The sequence below is a fragment of the Epinephelus moara genome, chromosome 4 (genome assembly GCF_006386435.1).
Source record: "Epinephelus moara isolate mb chromosome 4, YSFRI_EMoa_1.0, whole genome shotgun sequence".
In the NCBI taxonomy this organism is placed as follows: Eukaryota; Metazoa; Chordata; class Actinopteri; order Perciformes; family Serranidae; genus Epinephelus; species Epinephelus moara.
Window position 1 is genome coordinate 26,324,925 of NC_065509.1, and position 26,249 is coordinate 26,351,173.

A 26,249-nucleotide genomic window follows, 5' to 3' on the forward strand; every position below is an offset into this window, starting at 1 on the left:
GTCCATATCTCACAAGAAACTGTTACAGCAGTCCGTTAACTAAAACCACAGTGTCTGCATCCTCTGCTTTCCCATATCTAGTCAAGTGACTAACCACACATACAACATGTCTTTAAAAATACAGCCAGGCTGGTTGTTGCCAGCAGTCAGTGTATCCGTAATATTCTACAGCCATAGTTTATTTAGCACTTGCAATGCAATAGAAAAACAAAACCTCTTTACTTATAAATAAAGTTTGGTTGAACTGTCGTATAAAAATAAACCACGCTTCCCTGAAGTCGTCCTGATCCTTTCATAATGGCACCGAAATGAAAAATTCACCAATTCAGTCCCATTTAGGATGATTGCTAAATGGATTCTCCTACTGCTGAGCAAAATTGCCTCACTCGGATGCTCCTGCCAAACAACAAGTGTTACCAAGGGAACTAGGCTGAGCATCAACCAACCATGGGATGCTGGCACAGTCAGGTGAGTCCTGCTATGGCCAATGACAGAGCGGTATCCTCGGCTGTTACTGCAGCGGCAGGATGCTCCCTGAAACACAGGACAAAAGTGACTTCAGTGAACAGGTACATTTTGGCCTCAATACAGTTTTAAAATAATCTAAATTGAGTGAATCCATGTGCAGTGGCATACTAATCCGTTTGTGCCCCCCACCCCGCAACTGCCACTAATAACTACGATCTTTAACAGGCTGTGGGGTGCATATTATTTAAGTTAGTGGTATCTTGTGAAACTAGACAAACTAAGGAATTCATTGGTACCAACCATTTTGACATAGCTTGTTGAGACGGGGCTAAAAACCACTCCAAATTTAGGAACAGGTGGCCATTTTCAAAGGGCCCCTTAAACTCCGTCTCACCTCAAGATGTCTGAATGAAAATGGGTTCTGTGGTTATCACCCCTATGAAACATTTCTGGAGGCACTTCTGTCCTTGTGATAGTTTTTCTTACTTGTAGGTCTCAGTCTTAAGGCTCGGCTGAAGTATTTAGGGAGAAGCTTTCCCTCTGCGTCGCCTGCAGTCAGCAACACACCGTTGTCTGACCAGAAAAACTCAATACCATCTGTAGGGATACACACATAAAACACGTGTCAGAGAGATTCTTGCCTCAACACACAGACTGAATCAAGCGTATTAGGGAGTAGCAGTCATTTGTGGCTGAGCTTACCAGCGAGAGCTTTGGGGACGTCAATAAACACGGCTAGATCACAGTCCTTCCTCATACCTGGAGGGAAAAGAAAAAATGATACTGTAGAAATTATTTGTCTAAATGTTCAGCTGATTTCTTTCAGACACACACACACACACAGCTTACCACTGATGACGCCCTCCTCCCCTGGCAGGCCTGGTGCCAGGTGGATGTGTGTCCTCTTCATGCGGTTTAGGCCCTGCTGCTGGATGGAGCTCCAGTTGCGGAGGTAGGAGCCGTGAACAGCCTCAGCAGGGCAGTCTGGAGAACCAGCCAGGACTGGTTTCAGCTCCAAATCCACGACCTGAACACAACGATGCGGCCCGTATTAACACAGCATTTTAGGTGGGTTTTTTTTTTCTTGGAAATCACAGGTTAGATGTGGGAGATTTGTATAAAGAATAATCATGGTATTTCACCTGATGCAAGACATAATGTGATACAAACGTTGTTGTACACAGTTGTTTGGCTTTTTTGCTAAGGCTAAGGAATGTAGTCCAGTCCCACTTACTGCACTGTTTGGGATTTTGAGACCAGGTAGTGTAAAGACTAAGTATGAGGCTCATGGTATTTCCCTGTCAACACTGTTAGCCAGAAAGCTGCAACAGCTGCTGCAACATCTGAAAAGGTTATTACATTTGAAATGTGGCTGAGGGAGCTGGGGAACGCAACACACCAGGAGAAAATTACACTTTTTGACAACTACAGAGGAGATCTTTTTAAAAATGACATGTTAGCTGTCATTGAACCGTTGTTTGTGTGCCGTTCTGTGTGTCATTTTTCGAAAATCCTTGTCAGGCTATCTGCAATGTATTTTGTATAAACACCAGCTCTTGTGTTTATGTATTCCATCAATATGAAAACAATTTAAAAAAAACACACACACAAACAAAATTGGGTTTTTGGACCAGTTTAAATTGTAAAATACAGAAAATAAACAACCTTCCTGTTCGGGAGAATCTGAGTGGCATTATAATTTTGTTGCTTAACTTGTGAAGATCTTGTAGTTAAATGTAACTATTCAGGGGAAGACAGATAGAAAAACAGCGGGCAGGATTAAAATCCAAGGCCAGTGATTGTTTGTATACACCTCATGTTCCTCTGAAATGTCAATCTTTGCAACACATTAGAAAAAAACTCACAATCGAATAAAATAAACATAATTAAAAGTGAAGACACATTTTAGCACCACAGTCAGAGCTATTCCCCCGTGTCTTTTTGTACGTTAACCTAAAATGGATTTTAGAGGATCAAAATGAGATTTCCATTTTAAGCTGATTGTCAGAGGACTAACAGCATCTGTCATCTGAAAATTAGATTTATATTGATATTCTGAAGGTGTAAATTGTTTTATTACATTCGTATGCACTCGATGGAACAACACCGGAGCGTGTTTTGAGCTGTTGTGGGATCTCCCTGAGTTCATTTTCCATCTGAGAAAGTTAATTTCAGTTATTGAAATTAAAGGCAGCTGGTCCACAAGACAGAAAAAATGTTTCTATCTAAAACTAATTTTAGTGCAGATTGAATATACTGAACACAGCTTATATCCAGGGGGATAAGACATCCTAGCATGCTGGTTTGCTGATTAAATTAAATATCCCCTTCTCTATGTGATACTTCGCAGGTGTACATACCTGTACTGAATGGCCCTGACTGGCTCGAATCTGCAGGCGGCCGTCCTCTGGGTGGGGGTGAAGCTTAAAGCGCTGCTTGTCATTTGTGGCCACGACTCTTTCCACATCTTCCAGTGAGTATGAGCGGAACTGCGGGTGAGCTAGAAGTTCCTCCACGAAGATGAAGCCATCTATGAGGATAACAGCTGGCGTTGGTCACATTTCCACATTTGGATTTTTCTCTCTTGTACTTAAGTCTTTGCCTTGTATGCTGCACTGGATTACATTTACAGTCTGCAAGCAATGTGTGCAACTAAGTATACAGATGGTGGTTTTGTAGGAGCCCAGAAAGGTAAGCCTATAGCATATGATCTGGTTTTATTTGGTGCTTTGCCTATAGCTCTTAATCCAAATGGATCCTAAATGCAAAGCAATTACGAAACACCTGTTGTGTGTTAAACAAACATGATGTTAAAGTGAAGCAGCCTAACGTGTAATTTAATATAGTTTCATAACTGATACATTTTAGCATTATTACATATAATAATCACATGGTGTCTCCAGTATGTGCTCTTGACAGTAAGTCTTTGGGTCATGTGCCCTCCTTAAACCGTACTTCCCAGTTCACCCTACAGGCCTTCACTTCCTCTGTTGTTTAGGAGGCACTTCAAGCCATCGATTGCAGCAAAGCAACTGGGGAGGATGAACTAGATCCTTATTTTCTGCAGCTCTGTGCCTCATTTATTGCTGATCAAATCAAATATCTCTTTAATCTCTCCATCACTATTGGAGTTATCCCTCAGGTCGAGAATCCCACTGCACAGGGTGGTGATAAGAATGATCTTCATAACTGTCGGCCAATTTCCAAACTGTCCTGTTTTGCTAAAATCCTGGAGTCATTAGATAGTAATCAGCTCAAATCACTCCTTTGAAGAGATTCTGTGTTGAGTCCACACCAATCTGGTTTCAGAGCTAAGCATGGCTCTGTCACTGCTATTACTTTGGTTACAAATGATGTTATTTTTCTTTCTTATTTTTACTCTGCTGTTTTTTTTACTGTGTTTTTTATTGTGATATGGATCCCCCTGGGTCTGAAATAAAGAATGAATATATATATCTGCTGCTGACAAAGGGAAATATTGTGCTGCCCTCTTTGTCATTTAAAACCAACATCAAGCAATACTCACCAAAATACAGAGAACCATCTCTTTGGAACAACCTTCTTTCATCTCTATAATCATCATCTACATAATGTTATTCAAAAAACATCTGAAAAAGACTCTAATTTGGAAAGATTCTGAACACTTCATTGATTTATCTGTAATTTGTTTTGGGGTTTTTTGTAAATTGTACATCTCTAATAATTTTGCATTACTATTCTTATTCAATTATGCTATCTCCACTTTATTTTCACTATCACTATCTTTTTCTTTTTATGTATGATTGTTGTTATTTAATAGGGGATGTATCTTCATAAGCCATTTTTAGCCTCTAACCTTTCCTGCACAATGTTTTAACTTTTTATTTCTTTTTTTTTTCTGTATTTTCTATACATGTATGTGCAAATAAACTATATTGTCTATCACATTTCAAGCAAAAAAAAATCCACTGCATTTCAAACATTCCAGTTCTACAGATTTCATACACCTATGCTCCTACACAGCATGGTTTCAGGACTACCTTTCTGAGAGACAGCAATGTGTTGGGAAATGACTAGGCTATTCTGTATTTTTTTTACCAATGTCAACAGGAGTTCCACAAGGTTTGATCTTGGGTCCTGTCGCTTTCACAATTTATATATTCTATAATATATAACATTACATCCACTATAACAAATTGTAGTGCCCATCTTTATGCCAATGATACAGGTCTGTATTGTTTTGCTAATACTGGACACTTAGCCACTGAAATCCTACAACAAGCCTTTGATCATTTCATTTACATTATGCACTTTCTAATTTGAAATTAGTCCTGAATGCAGAACAGACTACTTACATGCTGTTCTCTACAGCCAGAGATGCTGTGTACTATAAACACACTGAATGGTCATAGTTTTGAGAGTATTAATATCCTGGTATCTGGCTGGATCAAAAAGTTACATTTAGCATTGACAAAAAAAATGGATATTTGAACAGAAATAGAGATCAATTTTCAATCCTTCACAGGAAGTGGATAATTGAAGCCATCTTTTTGTCTGTCTTGGATTATGGTGATGTTATCTATAGATATGCCTCTACCTCCACTCTTAATCCCCTAGATTCAGTTTATCACACACAGTCTACCACTAAGATTTATCACCAGGAACCATTCTCTAGTCATCATAGCATCATGTATGAAAAGTTTGGGTGGTCATCTCTGACAGTAAGAGGTGACAGGCACTGGTTTCTATGAATACATAAAGCCCTAAATGGCAACATGCCTTCTTGTGTCAATTTGTTATTAAACTGGTCCTATTGTCATTGTTAAAGTCGTTTAAGTGGTTGGCTAATGCTTAAAGTCCACCATTCATGCACTGAATTTGAGACAACTGCTTTTAGTTTTTGTGCTTTTGAAGAGACACTTGTGTTACCTGGACCAGATTGTGAGCAGCTCACCTGTACCCATCTGAAGACCCATCTGGTTGGCTCCATGGCGAAGAGCATAAGACATTGATTTAGACAGGCGGACATCTCTGTCCTGGTAGGGGAGAAGACATTATTCAAAGCAGACATACATACACACACACACACTCAAGCTTAGCTCTAATTATAGCTCTGGTTTAAATTTAGGACCTTGACTTTACCATACTAAGTAACTCATACTGCCTGTCTTGATAGCAAATACAGGGGTGTCATGGGTCAGAAATCAGTGTCAGAACTATTAAAGAGATGGGGCAGTGTCCCAATTTATAAGGGTTAAAATCTCTCACCTCTCCACCACGATTTCCTCTCCTTCCTCTCCCTCCTCTTCCTCCTCTGCCTCCTCTACCTCCTCTGCCACTGTCCATTTAAATACAAGCAGCTCAGTTATTCAGATCATGATATGAAAAAGCTATATAGCACTGATTAATTCAGCAAGGCGCCACACAAGACCACACATGTTGTCGGTGAACTCCTGTAAACAAACGTTTGGTCTCCCACACTTCCTGTTTGTTCTCGCTGTTCGCCTGTAGGTGGCACTGTGGCGCGCGGAGCTGCGGTGTCCCCCGGCACCACCGAGGAATAGCTGCATTTTGTCCTGGAAGAAAACAGACAGCTGCTACCTACAGGTAAGAAAATATTCATCTTATGTATGAGAAATATGACGGGTCGCATCTCAGAATTTGTGCTGACTATGAGGACGTCATCTCACAACTCGTGTCGATATATTGAAACACAAAAGCTGCGGTTACTGGAGCTCCTGGAGCTGGGATTTTACACAGAGGCTGAGCTAAGTTGGCTAACTGATGTTAGCATAGTTGAGCTGGAGCTGCCTGTTCACTGCCTCTGTCTTTCTGGATTCACAGTCTCGCCATTTGGGATAATTTGGGTTTTTCTTTAATACATTTCAGGCTGTGTGTCATGTTTGTTTTTCACATGCATGTCCTTGACTGTCGTCTTTGTTCCACATTAAGATTCAGCTCTCAGACAAAGCTGCCAGTGGACTGAGGACTTCGGGCAGGTCACCATGGAAACGTAACGTTAGATACGTTAACGGACTCTCAACTGTCAGTAAACAGTGTTTAAAGAGAGAAGTCAGCCCTACCTAACGTAAGTTCCCTGCTTTTTTATGTGGACTTATTCTTTTATAAATTGTGCCCTAAAATATTTTTCTTTTTAGTTGTTATACACTGCTCAAAAAATGTAATTGTAATTTAACTTTTAATGTAAATAGGTTGCCAGAGTGCATAAATAGCATCAAAATAGAGCTTGTTTATCAAAAAAAAAGTGCCAGGGGAGGATCCCAGGATCCTTTGACAGAGGTCCCAGTGTCCTGAAATACCAGAAATGCCTTACCCCAACCGCTGGGGGTAGATAAAGTGCCCCCTAGGGTGTCTTTCCTGTGGAGAAAACACAATGCAGTGCCAGTGACTGCACTGATTTCTAGAAAACTGTTGCACACTGGTGCCTTATTGCATCCAGCAGGTGCTTTTTTTTTCGCAGCTGCTCCTCAGTAATCTGAGTCTGCCACTGAAGCAGGACTAATGCCAAGACCACAGGCAGTAGCTATACAAACCATCCACTGTGGTGGATGCTTGTTTATAACCTGTGTGCAGCTCTCAAGGATGGTAACGCTGATGTACCTTGTAATATTAGTTGTTGAAAATACTGACATTATTAGCTCTCTTTCAATCCTTCTCAAATACCAGATTGTTGTTCAGTAGGTCATACAGCACCCCATAATAATGGGACTATTTCTTCCTTCTTGTAAGAAAAACTATCTACATGGTAATATGCCTGGGTGGAAAAACATGGGGGTTGTGATTTAGATGAAATGACTCTCTATGGATATTTCCTCAATAGATTTGTGTCATTATTTTCCAAAGACAAGACTTGTTAACTACCCAAAAATACCTTTCAAGGTACCTGATACAGCTGGCCACATACCTGTGTGTAGTGATTTGTTTCAGTGCTGCTGTCACTGACATAAATCACTACAGACAGCTCTGTAGCCATTGTCTCTTTATGTCTCTGCTTTCTCTCATTTGGATTGTCTCTGTTGCTCAGGTGATGGAGTTCCCGCAGCATTCCCAGCAGCTGCTGGCAGCTCTGCGTTCACAGCGCCAGCGGGGTTTCCTTTGTGACTGCACAGTCCTGGTGGGCTCATCCCGTTTTCTGGCTCACAGGGCTGTTCTGGCTTCCTGTTCGCCTTTCTTCCACATGTTCTTCTCAGACTCTCCAGGGGTCATTGGTGGAAATGGCGCCAGCAACTCTGTCACACTCGACAGCGACATTGTCACGGCTGCTGCGTTTGGATTGCTCTTGGAATTTGTCTATGAAGGCGTGCTGCAGCAGGGTGAGTCTCCACCCGTGGAGGACATATTGGCGGCTGCAAGCTTTCTGCACATGAACGAGGTGGTGAGAGTCTGCAAGAGACGATTGCAGAGACGAGGACCTCTGGCTGAGGCAGACAGCACTCGATCTGAAGAGAGCGCTGGTGCAAGGAGGGCAGTAGAAACAGGAAGAGGGGTTGGGGGTGACGGAGGAGAAGAGCCTGTGGTGGCCATGGCAGGAGATCACTTGAATCCAGTTGCCATGGCAGCGCCACTCTCATCAGAGAGAAGTCAGTTGGAGCCTGTGAAGTGTGAACGGAGGACTGGTGGGGGGTCATCAGAGGCACGAGTTCAGACTCCTCTGAGCCCTGACCTCGCTGATACCACGCAGCCAGGCATGGACGCCCCTCCTCTGCCCCCATGTGGAGAGCTTGTTCAGGATGTCATCACAGGTCGGTCTGCCCCTGCCTCAGGGGGACACGCCAGGCTGGGGACTGGAGCTCCTGGAGAGGGGTCAGCTCTCTGTAGCCCATGCAGCACCACTGAGACATACAGGTGTGGGTCTGTTTTGAATTTTTAAACTTATTTAACTTGGAAAAAAATAAAGGTTGTTGCTCTGTGTCGCAGTGGACTTCTTATGGTTTGTTTCTTTGTTGTTGTTGATTTGTTACTAAAAAGCAGTTTACAGTATTTCTCTTTTTCTTGCTTTCTTTCTTTCACCAGCCACAGCAGTAACCAGCAGCCTTCCTCGTCTTCTTCCTCTCTGGTGCCAGTGAGCCAGGCTAGTGGTCGGTCAGTAGTTGCTTATTCCCAGTCAGGACCCAGCCCCCAGCAGGACGCACCCCGACTGCCACACAATGACTCTGTAAGGAAACCCTCAGAGGCTGACCACAGAGGTACATCAGGCAGAGGACAACAGATGGTCATGTTAATCCAGCCATCAGCACTAACTTTACATAACCCAACACACTCGCCACCACTGCGTGCACTTCCCCAGATTCGAATCCAGAGCGCTGTGTCGCTCCAACGCCAAAGCTTGGACTTCCACTCTGCTCCTCAGAACCAAACCCCGAAGGCACCTGAGGGGAATGTGGGAGCTTCACCCACTGCTAGAAGTGAAAGATCTCACCCTCCTGTGGGCAGAGCGAGGACAGACAATGATGATGGAGAGAATGTGAAAGTCAAAGTGGAGGCCATTGTTATATCTGACGAAGAGCTAGAGGAGGAGAGAGAGGAAAGTAGAGAAAGAGAACAAGTGATGGAAGTAGAAGATGAGTTTGAAGAAGAAGAGGAGCTGCACAGCCCTCAGTTTCTCTCCTCCCACCAACAGGGCCTCTTACAAATGACCTCCCATTCAAATGACTATTCCTTCCCCCTCTCTCCCTCCTCTTCCTCCTCTGGTGCCGGGCCTTCCTCACAGGACACTTCTTCCTTTGCCCACATTCCTCCGTCTGCAGCTCAGCAGCATTCAGACCCTCCTGCCTACTTCCAGGACTTCCAGGACTCTATGGGGAACTTTGTGGAAGACGTCCCCACATGTGGAGTATGTGGAAAGACTTTCTCATGTACATACACACTAAGGCGCCACGCCATCGTGCACACACGTGAACGTCCTTATGAATGTCGCTACTGCTACCGGAGCTACACGCAATCGGGTGACCTGTACAGACACATACGCAAAGCTCATGACCACACACTGCCAGCCAAACGCAGCAAGGCAGACGGGGACCCCTCACTGCCACCACAACCGCCCCCACCACCACCACCACCACCTCTTAGCTAACACACACCAACACACTCTACTGTATTTCTATACTCATGCACACATACATACCTAAACTTTAACTTAATAACCAAACTCTAATTCTATATTCAAACCTAAATTGAGCAGAGCTGCAACAAACAGTTCATTTTCAAATGAATTTGTTGGTTCTTTTCTCAATTATTTGTTTGAAATATAAAGTTATTAAAAATGTCACACATCACAGTTGCCCGAAGCCCAAGGTGACATCTTCAAATGTGTCAAAATATTGTCTTAATATTTTCAAATTTGCACCCTGCAGACACCCAGGCCTTTATAAGTACAGAAATACAAGAACTCACACACAGAGTAAACACCAGCGATGTGGCAGTGACATCAGCACTCATTCATTAAACACTTTATGTTCATGTGTGACTGTTGTCTCTTAACCCTAAAACTGATCTGATTTTATGCTAATATACCACTCTTTTTTTAATTTAAGAGGCATTTTGAGGCATATGTTTGTAATAGTTTTAATACCTTTATAATAATGTTATAATACTAATCTTTTTAAGCATCAAGCATTTTTAAGCATTTTTCAAAATCCACGTGACAAAGTGCTTCACAAGGCAGCAAAAAAACAGAAAAGTCATTAAATCATCAGGTTAAAAAAAACTGATAAAAAACAATGTGGTGTATTGAATCCGATACAGTGTAGGAAAGGGTAAGAATAGGAACTTGTTAAGGAAATAAAAGGCAGTTGAAAGGAAATTTAAACTCAATAAAATTGGAAAATTCTCTCTGATTAAATTATTTTTTAAGAAAGGACTTAAAGACCTCCTCCAATGAAAACGTATTACCCTTATAACTTATAAACCTTATTAATATGTCCATATGGTGTTTTTAAAATACTATTAGACATATGAGCAACATAAGCAGATCGAAGAACTACAGTGACAGTCTCAAGAACGCACATTCAGACTGCCAAGGTTTGTTACATCACAAACCTAAGGAACCAATCTCGTCAGCTCACAGGGTGAGGCTCTTCATATCGTGAGCATAACGCTACTGGGAAATTAAACGATTGTTGTCAGAGGAGGAGCCAGGTTCATTTTAACTTGTCAGAGCTGTCAATGGGGAACATGGTTTATGTAACATTAGCAGGTGCGCTCGAGCTGCAGCTGGGTGGCTGAGGGGTGGCTGGAGATGGTGGTAGGGGCCAGTATGCATATTCATAGATCTGCACATACTTAATAAGGCAAATGTATAAAATTAAATCTAAGCCATTTTAAGGCATGAAGGGAAGGGATTTTTTTCACGTAATTCTGATGAATAGAAATTAGTTTTGGGGGTTTAATCAATGCTTGAAGAGGAACTTTAAAAGAGTTTACAGACTCAGCTGATCTGATTTCCTCGGGCACAGTCCTGGCACGTTCCAAGTGGACTAACATCGACATTAACTTAGGGCTTATTGGTTGGCTCCAGAGCAGAGTTAGCCATTGAAAATTGACTAAACACAGGGTAAAAGTTGCCGGAGCTGAAAAGGAGCTGCTTTGCATCACATTTTTGTTGTCCTATCACACGACTTCTTGGTTTTGTCACCAGTTTGCCTGTACTTTATGTTTAAGTTGTAACAATGGTAACTACTACTGTCAGAAACCTTAGGTACCTAGCACACTAGCTAACTTAATGAAAACAAGAATAGCAACATTTCCTCTATTTGCTGCTGCTGGAAAAGTTAAAACACTAGATGTTTACTTTTCATTCTTTTAGCTGTTTTATCTCTTTTTGATGTTTTAGCCCCGTCTCAAATAAAGCCCTGCTACTGGTGACATTTTAACACTGCTGCTAGTCCTGGGCTGTGCAGTGTGAAAAGCCCTAAAGGTCAGAGATATAGCTGTAACAGAGGCCATGAAAAGCATTAAAATTGATCAGTAACGTCTTTTTGGTTCTGGCAAGTAAAGAGGCAGTAGCAGTAATCCTGGCGTGATGAGGCGGAGGTGTGTAAAATGGTCTTAATTTAGATTGTACTTTTTGAAATACTTCTAACATGGTTGCACAAGCATTGTGGTGCTGCTCAAAACTTAAATTACTGTCAAACAAGGAGCCAAGATTCCTTTATCATTATTCATACATTTGTATGAGTATAGAAAATTATCAAACACTTCATTGTTGTAAGAAGATTCAGTAATGTTAAAAAATGTTTCAAAGTGTTGTGTGATATCCTTCACTTTGTTCGCTATATTAACTCAGAACACAAATAAGGGAAAGCTGTTGCATTTTAACTTGATCAGTTACATGACATGTAATCTGTACGACTGCCTTTTCAGTTTGACTCTGTGCCAGCAAAGTTTGACTGACTGTAAATGTAGTAATGTTGTACTGTCTGGTGTTTTATTTACAAAATGAAACCTGCACAAATTTTAAAATTATTATCAGAGAGTGCCATTTTATAACTTGTAGTACACAGGGTTTTCACTCACTTTTACCTGTCAGAACAATTGCTTTACTTTTCTGTGATACTGTTCTCTATTTCCATGACTTAATTTGAGTAGTGTAAATGGGTGTGCCTGTATAGCGATACAGCCATACATAATTAAACACGCACTTCCCAGGCATTTCCACTTTACTCGCTCATTAGAAATTACTGGCGCCAACTAGCTGCCAATAGGCCAGACCGGCACATACGGGTCCTCTGCAAAACATCAGGGCCACGCCCCTTTTTAGAGGAAAGATAACAAAAGATCCTGTAAGTGTCAGTACAATTTGATGTGTTTGAATTATAATTCATTCATTCTGTATGTATTCATTTCTTGTTAAATAGGCATTTCTTTTATGGGCATGTCTAATAATTGTTTTGTGACCTTGCCTGAACCTGAGCATTCACAATACCTTGTTAAATTAAGGGTGATCGGCATCATGTCCCTTCACTCTTTCCACATCCAAATGAATTAACATATTTGATTGAATCCTCAGGTATCGTTTGGCCAAGTGCTGTCTGTAAATCTCCAACGTGTTAAAAGCCAAATGTTCAATCTACAGGCTGAGATTTACTGTAGTTGGAGACAGTCTGATGACTGTACTGCAGCAGCGTCCTACTCAAGCTAACGTTAGCTACCCATCAGTAGTAACTGTCACCAGCATCATTTAGCAAGTTTCCACACTGACAGTGAATTTTCAGGAATCTTATGTGCTTAAAATCTCAGTGTAAAAGCCTTAGTTAACCCTCAACACTACAGCTTTTTGGAATTTTTCTATCTCTATCCTGATGTGACTGCATTATACTTTCCAACCAAAAGGAGGCGCAGCCTTGAAGATGACGTGATGCCGGTCTGGTCTATGTACTACTGTCAATTCTGTTAATTCCAAACCATTTCCAGGCCCTGAAATTCATTTTATCTAATTTCATTACATTTCCAGGAATTTCATGACCATGGAAATCCAGAATACAAGCTTTTCCTTGCATCAGTTTTAATGAAGCTGCTTCATCAATAGCAGATATTCACACTACTCTGTATCTGATGGCGTAGAAAATCAGCTGTGCCAAATGGCCTTTACTTTCCCTTGTTTCATCACGACCTTATTTCTTTGAAAATTGCAGCAAGAAGTCTGATGAGGGAGAGGCAACTGGCCCAGAAATATTAAAGTGTCAGCCATGCAAACTGAAACTGACAACCCATCAATGCATTTGTAGTAGCTGTCCACAAGAGTTTACTGTAAAGTCAGCCAGATTCTCTGATCACTATGGCTTTCTTATCCTACTTATGTTTTTGCCACATATTTCATAGAGTGTTCTGGGCGTTCTCCGTCAGGGTTAGTTTGGGGATCCACCCTTAATGTGTTTGGCATTTCTTACTGCCCATGTGACTTCTTTAAATGTTTAAATTTAAACTTTAAATGTGCCTAAATGACTGTTTGACACTTTAGAATTTGTTGTCCTGCACCATTTCTACAGTTTCTGTATGTACTGATGAAAACTGACTGGTATTATCACGCAAACTGAAGTGTTTTGGATATTCAGAAGGGACAGTTCAGTCTGTGATCATTTTCAAGAGTTTCATGGTAGCCAGTGTGCAAAATCTAAATGTTACCTTGTGAATACACTGTTGAGTAGAAACAATGTGGAGGTAAGGTTTCAGTGAATCATAATCACACTGGTTGTTCAGTCAGCAGTATCTTTTATTTTCTGTGTTTCACTACAAAAGAACATATACAAAAATATAAACATTACATCTGTTGCTCATTACTCTGCTATAGTAACACTGAATAACACTCGTTATAAGCCTTTCTTTCACTGAGTGTGGCCGGAAACCTCTTCAGTCTTCCACTGGCCCGTGGATCTGTGAAGAGACAAAATATCAATATATTATCTCCTCACAACAAAACCTAAAAATACTGTCAAAAAAATACTTAAATGTGGAACCCTTTCTGGAATATAGAATTAACAAAATAGTGATGGTGGTTTAAACATCAATTAATCTTGATAACTCTGATCATCCTGTGTAATGAGACATGTCGCTGATCATGTGATGTTGATTACACTGAGAAAAAAATTGAATCTCTGGGTGACACAGGTTAGTCTTGTCTTTCATTTTAAAAAAGCATTTTTTAAAGTGTCTGGTTGTCACTGTAAGCAATAATTTGTTCTTTATGTCTTGTCTGGTTAAATAAAGTTTAAAAAAAAAAAGTCAGCTGAACTCACCGCCTCAGCCAGCTCTGGCCAATCCATCGCCATCACAACTGTATCGTCTGAGTTCGGAGGCGTCTCCAGGTTCCAGTAGGTCAGCTTGTCAAACACAGAGGTTACCTTCACTGTCCTGTCCTAGAAACACACACACAAACACACACATAATTTACCATCATGTAGACATAGTAACAAGATATGCTGGTAAACTTAAATAGTTTTTGTGACGTGAAAGATGACATCAGTAATGTTTACCTCTTGGTCTGAGCCGGGCTTGTTGATCTCTTTCAGCACCAAGCCAGTGTAGCCATGTGGACAGCTGAGCTCCTGTCCCTTCAACCCACGACCTCTGAATGACACTGTCTTTTCTGAAATGAGTAAAAATGCAAAAAGGACTGTTGTTAGAGACAGTTTTCCTCCCACACTAAAAATTACTGTGGGATAAAATGTGAGATACACCTTTTTATATCAATGTAATGTGACAACTTGGGAGTCCTAAATTGAAACATCCTAAATCGAGTCCAAAAGCTGTGGATTCTAAATTTGGCATGGTCATGTTGTTTTGATTTATTTGTACAGAAAAATAACGTATACCCTCTCTTATTACGATGAACTGGGATCTTTCTGAGAACTAGAACCAGTACTAATTAGCACAAAAATTCTGGACTGGATACCCATCCCTATTGACATTGGATGCAAATGTCCCATACTGGAACCAGTAGTTACAGTGTAAAGCAGCATGGTTCAAAACCAGTGGAAGTTTGTCATTCCGACATATTCTCCAGGCAAGACTATCCAATTGAAACATGATCCTAAACCTAACCAATTCCCTGCTCTTCTGAATCTTGAGATTAAGATTTGAGATTTTTTTTTTTTTTTATAAGAAAAATAATCTTGTAAGAATTAAGTAAATAGTGATCATTTGTGTGATTATTACTATGGGCTTTATCTCCACCACTGTTTTCAATGAACTGCAAACTGTACCATTAACAATAATTAGCTTTCTATCTACTGGTAGAGAGGCTGACTGTACCTAGTTTGCCATCTTTCGTGGTAGCAGTGAGGTACTGTGAGACCGAGGCCGGTCCACTGTGTTCAATCTCACAGGGCATCAGCTGGACTGGGACCCGCTGTGCTTGGCCCACAGATGACACAAGGACACGAGTCACACTGGTGTTACAGGACATCCTGCAACCAGGAGACAGGAGAGGACACACACATGAATAACAACATATTACACACCTGTATTCTGTGTAAACCTAAAATTTATTGCTGTGATTTGAGACATATGAAGGTAATCTCTAAAGTATCTACTGGCTCTATCAGAGGAGTATATTACTAACTGTAAATACAGCACAGACAGTTTGATAAAATGTAGTTAAAAATATATTTTGAGAAAATAATTTTAAGGCTTTTCCTGACATGTTTTTCTAAAGAAATAATGTCAGCATCAGAAGCTGTCCCTTGTTAAGTGAGTGCTTGTTTATGGTGAAGCTGTGACAACTTTCCCTAAAATAAACAGCATGCTTCCTCTAATAAATATTTCGTCATATCTGCATGTTTCATCCGTTTCTCATGAACATTATTAAACATGCTGTCAAGCGACTTAAATATCGATTTGAGAAATATAACTCCCAACATTACCTTTCAGCACTTTTCCAACTTTTTCTGTAAATGAAACGTAATTTTGGACCATTTCCGGGTAGCGCCGGTCGCTGCGTGTGATTGGACGAAAGCGTCTTCTTCTACGCCACAAGACGTTTTGGCGGGTTTTTTCTACTCCGCCAGAGGATGTCGCCCCCTCTTGGTGAGAGATTATTATACTTTTTAGTTTCTGCCTTTATATTCTCAGCTCTCTTTATTCTTTGTTTTTATCCACCCTGTACCCTGTAAAGCCATTATCTTTACTGGACATTCTTATATACAGTTTTTATTCATATATATATCTATATATTATATATTAAAGTGTAATGAATAATTGGTCAGAAACAGTGGCGTAAGGATGTTACAACTGGCCCTAGTGCACGCTATCATGCATGTATTGTCTTGACACAAATGGAGACTTGACATTGGACAACATCAGCCCACATATTACCCAGCAATCATCACTGCATATCTGACAAAAATATCAAAGAAAATGTATTATTTGATAGAATATTTTTTCATGGTGTTATTTATAGATTTTACAGCTTGTGTAGAAAAAGCATCTAATTTAGATAGCTCCTGACTATTTAAAAAAATGAAAATAAAAAAGAAAACCAGGGGGCGTCGGTGGCTTAGTGGTAGAGCAGGCGCCCTATATGCAAGGCTGTTGCCGCAGCGGCCCGGGTTTGAATCCAGTCTGTGGCCCTTTGCTGCATGTCATCCCCTCTCTCTCTCTCCCCCTTCACACTTATCTGTCCTGTCCATTACAGGCAAAATGGCCAAAAAAATATCTTTAAAAAAAGAAAAGAAAACCATGACATAAATGGGCTTGCCTTGTTGAGGACATATATGGCAAATGGCACCATTTCTGGAATTAGCAATGTTTTTTATTGTTATTCCTGTTTGAACACAGATAAATATATTCAAGGAGGCAATCAGAATAACCTGCAAGAGCCCACTCTCTCTGCGGGCCCCTCCACCCCACGGACCCCAGTGCAACCACACTGCCTCTATATTTACGCCCCTGGTCACAAAACATTTGTATCTGCACTTTCAGCCATTCATGTATGCTCTAATACACTTATCCTGGTCAATGTCACAGATATTTCTGCACTTTCCCCCTGTTATTTATTTATTTACTTTTTTTATGTTTTCAACAAAATACTGCATAGGTTCTTGCACAGTAGCTACATGACTTAGCAGTTTGCATCAGGTATTAGGCTATGTTATCTCTCTGCTATTTAGAAAGTAGACTCTCTATACAATGCAGGATCGTGAAGTGTAAAGATATGGCTGTTTTGTTTGTGATTCCACCTTTTAAAATAATCAGTTTTACTTTGCTAGCAGGACATAGGCCGAGGTATAACTAAGTAAACTACAATCTTTGTACAGTCAATTACGATACCTTCATACAAAATATTTTGGGACAATTTATGGGCATCATTGGACAGTAGGTCTATCACAAAATCAGGGGTGATATGGGAAAATCAGAGCTTTGCAGAACATTTAGCAGCAGTGGAGAAATAAAACACACATGCAAAACCAAGAAAATAAACGATTCAGCAATTAAACATATAAAAGTATGGACTGTGTTTGGGATGTGAAAAACACAAGCAATGAAAAAAATCGTAATATAGCCTGTTCATGAGATTAAATTATCATTAAACACTGTCACAGACGGCAGTGTAACTATCATTTTTTACCAATTACCCAAACACAGCAAATACCAAATATGAGTGGTCTACTGTATTATATTCTTACAGGGAGGTATTTATCACACATACTTGATTTTCTGTAATGTTACTCTTGTGTCTTACTCGTCACCTAAATATAAGCAATACAATGGGGCTTCAGTTGTATAAATTATAGTTCTAGTATAAACTCCTGTTCTTAATCCTTAGCCTTGTTGCCAGTATCATGTTCAACACTAAGAACTCCAGTTCTAGTTGGCAGCAGCAGCAGCGTCTCTCTTCATGTGGGATGGACTTAACACTGTCCAATGGCAGCTTCTCAGCAGCTAATGTAATTTTGGTGAGGGGGGTGTTGTGTTAACAGCATTTTATCCAGACAGTGTCAGAGTGTTGACAAAGAGACTTCAGGGAAAGGAGAAGTGATTTCCCAACAGCTCATCTCTGACCAGCAGAAACCAGAGGTGAGTTTTTACCACAAGACGAGAAGAGCACTGCTGCAGGCATGTTGCTGTTGGAAACCACCCAGTGGTTTAGATAAACTGTTTTCTTAAAGTTTTGGTTTGAATTTTGAGTTAAAAATGCTACAGCCCTTGCCTGCATGACTCGTAATCTGAAAATCTGCATGTCAGAGTTCATTTATGTGTTGAGCAAGTCCCTACTCCCTTCCTCTTTTAACATTTAAATATCATTTAAACTAAAAGCAGTGGTAGATGAAGTAATCAGATCATTTAGTTAAGTTTGTTAGTTACGTTTATTTCTGTCATTTTCCAACTTGTAAAACTCAAATACACTGGCAGATAGACAATACATTAACATTAAGTTAGTTCTTTTTTAGCATTAAAAAACAAACTAATACCGCACTGTTAAGATTCTCTGTTACAAGTAAAAGGTCCCGCATACGCAATGTAGAACTAAAATCAGTGTCTACTGGTAGTAGTATATAAAGTAATTATAATCAGGAAAATATACCTCAGATTTGTACTTCAGTACTTAAGTAAAGTTACTCACTGAACTTTAGCTACATGAAATGAGAAAATAAAAAAATATGAATAATAAAAAAAAATGTTAAAGTAAAAAGTATCCAGAAAGTAGTATTATAAAGTACTAGCAGAAAGTTTTCCATTTATTATTATTATTTGACTGCTGACACAGTCCCCCTCAGTCATCTGGCGTCAGAGGCCTCTGCTTGTGACTGAGATTGGCCTCAGTGGTTTCACAGCTCTCAGTGTATCAAAGTGCTGCTTCTGTCTCTGGCTCCATGAGATCATTACATCATCAACCGTGCCGAGTTTAACACAACGCCTGATCTATCTGTTTCAGGGAAATGTTGAATAAGAACCAGATAGGCTAACTCTGGGTGACACTCGAGACATTTCAACCACAGAGACTGTAGGACTGAGCCAGTGGTATGATACTTCTAATTAATTCTTTACACTTATCTTTTGAAACATGCTCGTAATGTGGTGATTTTAACCCTTTATGAGTTGTTCTGTTTTTTAAAAAGTTCCACCTGCTTCCTTGTTTACTGATGTTTAGATTTCATGGATCAAGACAGCTCTTTACGTCCAGGAGATGATGGAGACCTGTCAGTGCTCATTGGTGAGGGGTTGCCGAGGCTCAGGGATGCTGTCGTCATGGTGATGTCACGTGCCCGTCAGAGAGTTGTACAGGGCTTTGTTGTGTCAAGTTTTGTCCTCCTACTCCTCTGGATCGCAGCCTTTTTATATGGGAGCTTCTACTACTCGTACATGCCCAGGGCTGCTTACTCCTCACCTGTGCACTACTACTACAGGTGTGTGTGTGTGTGTGTGTGTGTGTGTGTGTGTGTGTGTGTGTGTGTGTGTGTGTGTGAAGTCCTGTCCAGCTGTGTTTGATTCCTGTGCTATTTACTATTTACTGTCACTCAGTCATTCATATTTATGTGTGCAGGACAGACTGTGAATCTCCTTCATCTTTTTGGTGCTCTTATCCAGTGGCAAACGTCTCTCTGATGAGGAATAAGAAACATGTATGTATGAATCTGCGCGTGTGTATGTGTATGTATCTGTGTCTATTCCCAGGAGTGTAATCTTTTTAAACTTTATATTTAGGCTCTGACATTCGGCCAGGCCTATCGGATGTCTCTACGGCTGGAGATGCCTGATTCCCCAACCAATCAGGATCTGGGGATGTTCATGATCAAGACAACCTGTTTCTCTCGGGATGGGGGAAAAGTTGCCTCCTCTGCTCGCTCTGTGAGTGTCTGATTTCTTCAGCTCCCATGTGGCCACATGTGTACAAACAATCAAATACTGCTTCATTACTAGATCCTGCAAACTCAATGATTCATTGTTGCATTGCTGTGTGTTTCTTAGGCAAGACAGCTGCTGTCCGCCACCAGCTCTCGCTTTGTGAGTACAGCGCTGACGCACATTAACCTTTTAATCACACAGCCTGGTCAGAGCCAGATTAGGGCTGCTTATGCTTGCTGCAGAGCTCCACCGCAAAAGAAGGTGATCTCAGTGCTCAGGTGACTGAGCTGGCAGGATGAACACGTGAACTGGTGACTGATACAACAAATACATGATGGGAGGAAAGCTTTTCCAGTGAATTTAGATATGTAAGGGCAGCCATCATTAACTTTAACTAGTCCATACCCATTGGTAGCTTTGTCACCTTCTACCTATGCCAATCCTCAATGCCTATGTGTAGTTTCAAAACATGGGACAGACAGAATGACACACTGACAGTTTCCGTGATTATGTACAGCATACCATACCATGACTTAGTCATACCAAAAATTAGAAGAGAAAAAAACATTGGGCCACAGGGGGAGCCACAGCGATCGGTCGCGTTTTAGCCATTTTTAAGCATTTTTCTGTTGTTATAGCGCCACCCAGTTGCCAATTAGAGTTAAATTTCTCCAGTCACCTTGAGGCGTCCTGTTCTACATATCTACCAAGTTTAGTAAAAATTGATATGGCGGTTACGCCTAGATAAGAAATTAGCTCTCTAGCGCCCCCATTTTATTTGATGGGGTCAGTAATGGAGGGGTCCCCTCAGATTATGTGTGTTCAGTTTTACTAAGTTTTCCAACTTTTGTCAAGAGGGAACTTTAGATATTGGTCCCTAGATTATGTTCACCGAGTTTCATGCAGATCGGTCAAACTTCCTAGGAAGAGATCCAATTTAAGTGTTTTTCAAAAAATTCAAAATGGCGGAAAATCTATATAACCGGAAGTTATGGGTTCTTGAGGCAAATTTGTTCCTCATGAGGAGAGGCATCTCTGTGCAAAGTTTCATGTCTCTACGACATACGGGGCATGAGATATGCCCATTCAAAGTTTGCAATTTCAATCGGTTGCTATAGCGCCCCCCTTTGGCCAATTGATGTAATATTGCTTCATTCGCATCCTCCCATGACCCTCTACCACTGTGCCAAATTTCACATGGATTGACCATGTGGAACAGAAAAATGTGGAACAGACACACAGACAGACAGAGTTTTTGTCATTATATAGTAAGAAGACTACTATATTAAACACTGAGTGATCTGGAAAAAAAAAAAAGTACCTTGTTTCTTAAGGGCCCCGTTATCTATTGCTGAGTAAACTGACGACTCCTGACTAAGTGACATATTTTATGGATATTTCATATCATATGCCATGCATAACAGTAACAATACAGAACAGCTGGTAAACAGTACAAATAACTGAAACAATGGATGCAGTAACTGCAGGAAGTTTGTGTGAAATGAGTCATTTCAATGAATTTTAAGCAGACATTGTGTATTTCCTTTCATTTCTAGCAATCAAACATACTTAAAAGTGGTTTTTATTTTGACAAATTCAGTGTTCTACTCTCTGAGGCTTGGTCGTGGACTTTTCATGTCGATGTAACGTGCAAGGTAGCCTGGGTCCGTCTGTTGTTGACATTCTGGGACGCTGTGTCAGCTTGAGCCTGTTACATGCATTGTGTCTTTTCAAAACACATTTCTGTTGTCACAGGAAATGTACAGTTTGCATAAAGTCTCTTTCAAAGTAAGCATACTACGTCGGTACTACACCACAAATTTACATTTTTTTCCCCTTCAACAGCAAACATATGTGATTATGTTTAGCTAACACGCATGTTGTGAAGTTTAGGCAAAAGAAAAGCACATGGTTGAGTTAAGAAAAAAAAACTGGGTTTGGCTTTACAGTCATACAGGAAGCGGACACTGGCCTCTAAGGCGAAAGCTGGTGATGGCTGGACCCATCCACCACCGTTCCCATTCACCCTAGTTGGACGTTTTGCCCTTAACTTATGTTGTCGTTCAGCCACGTTTCCCGCTGACACCAGCACCTGGCTGCGTATCATGCCTACATGAAGGATGGCTTTTTTTGTTGGTGTCTGATGCGGAAGTCACTGCGCTGGTATTCAGCGACTGCGGAATGAGACTGGGTTGTCATTATAGCTTGTGTTTAGGTCTTCAACAGGCCCTTACTGAAATAACAAGTAATTAATTTTATTTTTCTTTGCAGAATGTAATGAAATGCTGAAGTATAGACCTACTGTATATTTTTAGAAAAATTTATCTTACAACCCTTAAAATTAAGGCCTCACAACCCACCATGAAGCTTTAGGGACCTCAATTAGGGGTCTGGACCCTCAGATTGGGAACCAGTGTTCTAATAAATACCGCTTTTGAAGCCTGGCACTATATTTGAGAGGTGTTGATATGGTACTTTTACAGGCTTGTGATATTTGTGCATTGAATAATAAGATGTTTTGAATATAAAGTATACTGATCAGCGTCACAAAATACTCTGTCACAAAGTACAGCTTCAAAACTTCAAAATGTGAGGTCAGGTTTAAACAAAAACTGAACGTCTTTGAGTCCACTGAGATCAGCTTTTGCTAGTGTTAATTTAACTGAGCACAAATCATTGAGTTCCATTAATGACAACATCAATCACCCTTCCGGAAGTATTCATCATGATATCAGTGAAAACATCTTCTGGGGATATGGCATCATACATTTGTAAGGAAAGAGCAGATTAATGAATCCTTAGGAGACTGAATTAAGCCCTGTGTTGTGTGTATGACTGTGTTGTCCTGCTGTGGTCAGAGCATGCTGCGATACCGATCTGACCTGCTGAGGTACCTGGGAACGCTGCTGTTCCTCCCGGCCTTTCTGACCGGTGTCGCTGAGCAGAAACAAGTGCTGGAGGTGGAGCTCTTCTCAGACTACACGGACGACCCTGTGAGTCCTGCTCTGCTTTATGAATGTGTTGGCATGTGTCAGTGGGCTGGGATGTCTATCTCATAGGTTTGTCTCCATGTGCACAGTATGCCCCCTCGGTCACGGCCTTCATTGAGATCTTGTCCAACAAGGTGCAGATCTACTCCTCTGAGCTCAACATTCATGCTCACTTCACTGGTTTAAGGTAAGATGTGTACATCATGATTAAAAAAATCCATAATCTTTAAACGTACAGCACAAAGTGAGGCTGCAGTTACTGTGATTAGTTGTCCAGATTTCTACAATATAACACGTTGACATGTTTCATATTTGTTCCATCTACTATCAAGAGAATGAGTTATTAATCTCATTAAACACCATGTATCAGTGACCTTTTAAAAGAGGAAGAGCATCATTATCTTAGCACTGACAGAAAATGTATCGCAGAGGATGAAGACACATAAATTTCTCCACTGACAGCAGCCTCATTAACACAACGACTGTAACCACAGGACTCATTTCTTCACTGGAAAAACTCACTTTTTTATGTCTCCTCCTACACTAACAGCCCACAGTGGAGTAAATGCAACACGCTCAGATGTTTTCTTTGTGGTTTTCTGGAGGAAATGACTGAAAAAAAAACTTCCTGGCACAGAAGTCAAACTGAGAGCAAGTGGGATAACTGCAGCCTTTTCATCATAATTACTGGCATCCCATAACAACTCTTTTCTTTGTTTCTCCACATCAGATACTTGCTGTTCAACTTCCCTACCCTATCAGCCCTGGTGGGCGTGTCCAGTAACTTCATCTTCCTCAGTCTCCTCTTCGTCCTCAGCTACGTGAGGTTGCTGCTGGGAAAGGAGTGGCCGCAGCAGGTGAGAGGAGAGACAATGTTTAACTACAGCTGCAGGGCTGCGCACACTTCATGAGTTTGGTGTTTAAGTGAGTGTGAAATATGACCCGATCCCTCTCAGGTGCTGTAGCTCAGTCTCAGCAAGCTCTGAGTGATTGTTTTCCTCCTTGTTTACAGCTCAGAGCAGATGGACTGCTGTCAGATAGGGGCAATAACGTGAACAACAACCAGCAAGAGGATGAAAAAGACGCTGCTGCAGGTACAAAAACACAAGTGTAGGGAATTTCAACATTATTCAAGTCATCTGCATCAGTCACCACAAGAATAAATCCTTTGACAGGTGCTGCTGAGCTGCTGGGTCCCCTCCAGACGACCCCCACAAATCCGAGTCAGGAGAGGCTCCATTTGATCTCAGGCAATGGCACAGAGGTGCAGAACAGACAGATTCAGCCTCACATTGAATAAATGAATCAGAGGCAGAGTGAGGACATTAATAACAGAGAGGGGTAAAGTGTAGGGAATGATAAGATGTAGAGAAGATTTAAGCAAGATATGTGGTTGAAAATGACTCAGAAAGCACCCACACACCTCTGACAAATATGTCGGGTGACGACCTGAGCTGCACTGTTTGAGTTGTGGATCTTTTTGCTCTTACATCATGTCCTCTGTGTTAACACTCACACTGTTTCATTTTTAACCACAGGACCCTGTTATTTATGGGATAGACTCACCTGTGCCTTCGTCACCTCACACAAATCTCTCATTGTCAGAGCCTTTTTATTGCTTTGCACTTCATAGCTGTGATGTAGTGTCCACTAAAACTGTCCAATATCAAACAAACACATAAGACACTATCAAGGAAATACCTATATGAATAAATAAAGTATGTGAGATAAGCATGACACTGTAATCATCCACTAATTATTATGAGTCATTATTTTATCTGGGGTCTTTTTTTATGTATTCCATCAACTTCTTTTGGCTTCGGGATGTAAGAATGTGGAGCTGTGTGTAGATTATAACTCTCATACTGGCTGAAATGTTACTTTAAAATGCTTAAAACCTGATACTTGATCAATGTGTCTGTCAGCTGTTACAAAACGTTTGTCTTTGTATGTTCGACCTTTAACTGTACTTCAGTCGGAACAAAACTATTTTAACAATCTGATTGTCACCTGAAAAAAAACATGTCACCTGTGTCACTTCCACCATAAACTGTACTCCAGTTGTCTTGTTGCACACTGTTTTTGCATGTTGTCCTGATGAGGGCTGCGCGATATGGAGAAAATGCAATATATATTTTCGATCAAATACCTTGATATTGATATTGAGACAAGCAGTGACTGCTGGTGCCTTCACAAAATATTTACACAATGGATTTTTGATAAATAATCATCATCCATAATGTGGATGTAATGACGAAGTGGGTAAAGGCAAATATTAGAACAGCTAGTACAGTCTGGTAAGTTCAGAAAATTACATCATTTTCCTGTGATGCAGCCTTTTGAACCAGGACAAGACACTTCCAATATTATTCATTCATTCATTCATTCATCTTCTAACCGCTTCATCCTCTTGAGGGTCGCGGGGGGGGCTGGAGCCTATCCCAGCTGACATCGGGCGAGAGGCAGGGTACACCCTGGACAGGTCGCCAGACTATCGCAGGGCTGACACATAGAGACAAACAACCATTCACGCTCACATTCACACCTACGGACAATTTAGAGTCACCAATTAACCTAGTCCCCAATCTGCATGTCTTTGGACTGTGGGAGGAAGCCGGAGTGCCCGGAGAGAACCCACGCTGACACGGGGAGAACATGCAAACTCCGCACAGAAGGGCTCCCACACCCGGGATCGAACCGGCAACCCTCTTGCTGTGAGGCGACAGTGCTAACCACCACACCACCGCGCCGCCCAACTTCCAATATTATGATATCCAAAATCTATGACGATATCTATTCTAATATCACAGTATCAATATACTGCCAAACCCTACGTCCTAGTGTCCTGTGCTCCCTGTCATTTGACTGTGCTAATAAGCTAACAAGCTAACTAAATTCCACTTACTTATTTAGGAAATCCAAACCTGATTTTATTGGTTGTTAAACTGCACAAAATGCAATGAGACCGGTTTATAATAAGCTAGTGAAACAACATGGAGAACACATTAACATTCAGGTGACACATCAGGACAACATGCAAAACAACACTGTCAAATGACAGAGAGTGCAACAACATAACTGAAGTAGAAAGCTGAGTTGACACCTGTGCATCTCTTTCTGTTACACAAAAATATAATAAATTGATTGAATTTTCAGTCAAAAATGTGTTTAACATGGCTGCAAATCCATTCTTAAGTTCACTCTGTTTAACTGTTGCAATAAAACCTTTAAAAATGTTTATCAGACTGTTTGTTTCTTTGTGTTTGTATCTTCTGTGCAGTCCGTAAACACTGCCCCAAAACAGTTAATCCACAAATCCATTCATATATTTGGGGGGAGGGCACGTTACTCTATCTCCACCCTGCTCTCTGACACAGGGTTATTCTTGGATGTCCTCTCAACTGTTTTAGTTGTGGAAACTTAATGACGTCACTGCATGCAAAATACGGCATCAGCAGGGATAATGAGAGAGGGATGTAGCTCACTGACAGGCACGGAGCTTTCCAACAG

At 40.9% G+C, this 26,249-nt stretch overlaps 4 protein-coding genes across 5 annotated transcripts; 2 read left to right on the top strand and 2 right to left on the bottom strand.

The window, feature by feature from the left end:
• Positions 1-30: 30 nt before the first annotated feature.
• On the bottom strand, positions 31-5,937 carry trpt1 (tRNA phosphotransferase 1). Its single transcript, XM_050043214.1, has 7 exons — positions 5,716-5,937; positions 5,402-5,483; positions 2,829-2,998; positions 1,318-1,495; positions 1,171-1,227; positions 955-1,065; positions 31-534 (listed from the first exon to the last, which is right to left on the bottom strand). The coding sequence occupies exons 1-7, from the start codon at positions 5,791-5,793 to the stop codon at positions 512-514; spliced, it is 699 nt and encodes a 232-aa protein (XP_049899171.1). The 5' UTR covers positions 5,794-5,937; the 3' UTR covers positions 31-511.
• Positions 5,938-5,992: 55 nt separating this feature from the next.
• zbtb3 (zinc finger and BTB domain containing 3) lies at positions 5,993-13,840 on the top strand. The gene is made up of 4 exons (XM_050043210.1): positions 5,993-6,054; positions 6,400-6,535; positions 7,493-8,313; positions 8,482-13,840. Exons 3-4 carry the CDS (start codon positions 7,496-7,498, stop codon positions 9,539-9,541), a joined length of 1,878 nt encoding a protein of 625 aa, XP_049899167.1. The 5' UTR covers positions 5,993-6,054; positions 6,400-6,535; positions 7,493-7,495; the 3' UTR covers positions 9,542-13,840.
• rnaseh2c (ribonuclease H2, subunit C) lies at positions 13,658-15,935 on the bottom strand. The gene is made up of 5 exons (XM_050043215.1): positions 15,828-15,935; positions 15,217-15,371; positions 14,439-14,551; positions 14,202-14,321; positions 13,658-13,839 (listed from the first exon to the last, which is right to left on the bottom strand). Exons 2-5 carry the CDS (start codon positions 15,368-15,370, stop codon positions 13,816-13,818), a joined length of 411 nt encoding a protein of 136 aa, XP_049899172.1. The 5' UTR covers position 15,371; positions 15,828-15,935; the 3' UTR covers positions 13,658-13,815.
• Positions 15,936-17,888: 1,953 nt separating this feature from the next.
• Positions 17,889-25,934, top strand: LOC126388849 (seipin-like). 2 transcript variants are annotated; one of them, XM_050042168.1, is made up of 11 exons: positions 17,889-17,979; positions 18,839-18,924; positions 19,055-19,310; positions 19,448-19,526; positions 19,609-19,752; positions 19,873-19,908; positions 22,608-22,742; positions 22,829-22,926; positions 23,470-23,596; positions 23,752-23,833; positions 23,915-25,934. In XM_050042168.1, the coding sequence occupies exons 3-11, from the start codon at positions 19,060-19,062 to the stop codon at positions 24,037-24,039; spliced, it is 1,077 nt and encodes a 358-aa protein (XP_049898125.1). In that variant the 5' UTR covers positions 17,889-17,979; positions 18,839-18,924; positions 19,055-19,059; the 3' UTR covers positions 24,040-25,934. The 2 variants fall into 2 exon arrangements, with proteins under 2 accessions (XP_049898125.1, XP_049898126.1); XM_050042169.1 differs by lacking the exon at positions 19,873-19,908.
• The last annotated feature ends 315 nt before the right edge of the window (positions 25,935-26,249 follow it).